General features: G+C 37.8%; 1 protein-coding gene across 1 annotated transcript in view; it reads right to left on the bottom strand.

Annotated features, from left to right (window-relative positions):
- Nucleotides 1–2,521, bottom strand: part of LOC107088088 (deleted in malignant brain tumors 1 protein-like) — a gene marked incomplete at its 5' end in the record, with an annotated part of 34,300 nt that overhangs the window by 27,684 nt on the left and 4,095 nt on the right. The window contains 3 exons of the mRNA XM_015380027.1: nucleotides 129–386; nucleotides 534–842; nucleotides 1,146–1,427. Coding sequence (XP_015235513.1) covers nucleotides 129–386; nucleotides 534–842; nucleotides 1,146–1,427 — 849 coding nt within the window. The remainder of the gene's footprint in view (nucleotides 1–128; nucleotides 387–533; nucleotides 843–1,145; nucleotides 1,428–2,521) is intronic.

The raw sequence follows: 2,521 nt of genomic DNA, 5'->3' as shown, positions 1-2,521 counted from the left end.
TTGCTACAAAGAAAACAAACAAAATATTGACTTAATATTTCATATATATAAGTCATCCATTGTGCATTTCAAAAATTATTTTAATGTAAAAGATACACTACCATTTAAATTTAGCTGAACAGAATTACTGAACTCTGTGATGAAGTCTTCATTAGAAACCCTTATTCGAAACTGACATTGATGTGATCCTTCATGCTCAAAACCAATTTGAGGGATATAAAAAGTAGCAGAGCTGCTGTTTGACTCAACAGTCAGACTAGATGAGGTCCATTTAAAGATGAATGTTCCTCCAACTTGTACGTTAGGGACCAAACAAGTGATGCTGATATTCTGACCCAGGGTGATGTCACTTTGAGGATTTATGGTGATGGTTGGCTTTATTAGGCCTACAAACAAGAAACACATAGAGCAAATGACCAATTCAGTTTTTCTTCAACCTTTCACGATAAAGATCTTACAGAATTTAACAAATGTAATAGATTTAATACCAGTAATATGGATGTAATTCACAGAATACAAGAGTGTTTCCTTACCCGAACAGATGACACTTGCAACCTGACTGTGACTAAGGTTGTGTGATTGAAATCCACTTAATGAGCACTGGGTCAGGTACGTTTCACTCCCTGTACAGGTAACATTATCAACCCAGATTTTGTCACTTCCTTTTCCAAAGTAGGCAGAATGAGGGGCAGCAATGGCTATACCACAGCCCAGCTGTCTGCAGACCACCTGAGCATCATTCATGTCCCAGCCATTATCAGACACGGTTCCCCATGCGCCACTGTAAAAGACTTCAATTCTTCCAGAGCACCGAGAAGGTCCCACTAATCTGACTGGATGACCTAACAGGCGGGAAATGATGCACTTATGATAAAATAATTATAATGCATCATATAGACTGAGCTGCAAGTTGTCTCATACAAAAGGTAATCACAAATGATCAACAGTACAATATTCCTTCTTAAATATAATTAAACAAGAAATATTTTAGTAGTAATAACAGAATTTCTGTTATTACTATAATAAATAATATAAATAAATATAAAAATATATATAGAAATATAAAAATCAATAAATAAAAAAAATAAAAAATTATAAAAAGTAGTAATAACAGAATTCCTGAAAGGTTTAACTATCAGTCTTACCTGCACATGAAACATAAGCTCGGCGTCCATATTGATATTGCGTAACATGACCATGCTGACATTCTGTTAAAGAACTTTCTTTTCCTGAACAGCTAATTCGTAAATTATTAGAACTGTAGGGATAGTATTTATGGTATGAAGATGGTGGACCACAGCCCATGTGCCTGCAGGCCACATTAGCAGCATTCATATTAAAGCCATTTTCACTGACTCGTCTCCAGGCACCATCATAGTGTATTTGAACATATCCACTGCATGCCCCATATGGCAAGATTGTATTATCTGTAGAGACGTTACATAAATAAAAAAAAACAAAAACAAAGAGATCATTTCACATCCATTTCAATCTTATGGCCACAGTTTAGGACTTTATGCATACTTCCTTTGTCAGAGATTTTCTAATCTGATCATCTTTTAGGTGAATATAAACTCCAGAGGATGCGATAAAATGCTAGCCTGGCCAGCAAGACTGAATAACAAAGAGCATAATTCAGTCAGGTAAACCATTGTTGACTCCAGACCAATAACAGCGCAGGAGTCAAACCCTTATGATACGTCATTCTCTGTTCCTTTCTGGTTTCTGCCAACACAAAACCGCAATGGAACAATGGCTGAATCCCAAACCATTCCCTAACCACTAACATCTAACTGTCAAGTCTCACTCGCAATAAAGTCACACTTGCAGTTGTGGGAGGGGTCTTGATTAAAGGTAGGGGGGTATAAAAGAGAATGGGATGGCTTCTTCCCTCCAACGGAAAAAGAAAGCAGTTGTTTCTAAGGCAAAACAAAATCTATTTCAAAGAGGACTTTACCTTTTGGAATTGATTTATTGATTTTTTTTATACATATGATTTTTCGTCAGTGTGATGAAGATGCAGCAAACCGGTGAAACTTACATTTAAATGCATGAGTTTCCTCCGTCATCAAGCCACTGTCACATCTGCTAGCAAATTCCAGCAAGCCTGCACTTAATGCAGACTTGCCCTACCCACCACGTTGTTTGTGATGGCCCTTAATTTGGTGGACCATCTGCGAGAACGCGGAGGGTTAGTTCTCAGGGTTAGTGCTTAGGGGCAGGTTTGGGATTAGGCCAGTGTTTTATTGATCCCCTTCCTGATGTTGTAAGTGAGATTGATCTAACTTTATAATCTTAACAACGGACATCTTTAGTAGTTTTTTTGGTTGTTTTATTTTAGGACGCATTTGCTTTTCTTGGCTTGACATGTTTAACTGACTTCCTGCCTTTGATCTGGCAGGAAGTCAGTTAAACATGGATCAGTCTGGCTGGCCAGGCTAGTTAAATCCAGCAGTAATTTGGGAATATCTGAAGCCTGTCCAGGGTGTACCCTGTCTTTCCCATAAACTGCTGGAGATAA

The sequence above is a fragment of the Cyprinodon variegatus genome, unplaced genomic scaffold (assembly GCF_000732505.1).
Source record: "Cyprinodon variegatus isolate N-32 unplaced genomic scaffold, C_variegatus-1.0 Scaffold206, whole genome shotgun sequence".
NCBI lineage: Eukaryota > Metazoa > Chordata > Actinopteri > Cyprinodontiformes > Cyprinodontidae > Cyprinodon > Cyprinodon variegatus.
The sequence above is the reverse complement of the archived record's forward strand: the minus strand, read 5'-3'. Positions and strand labels throughout refer to the sequence as shown.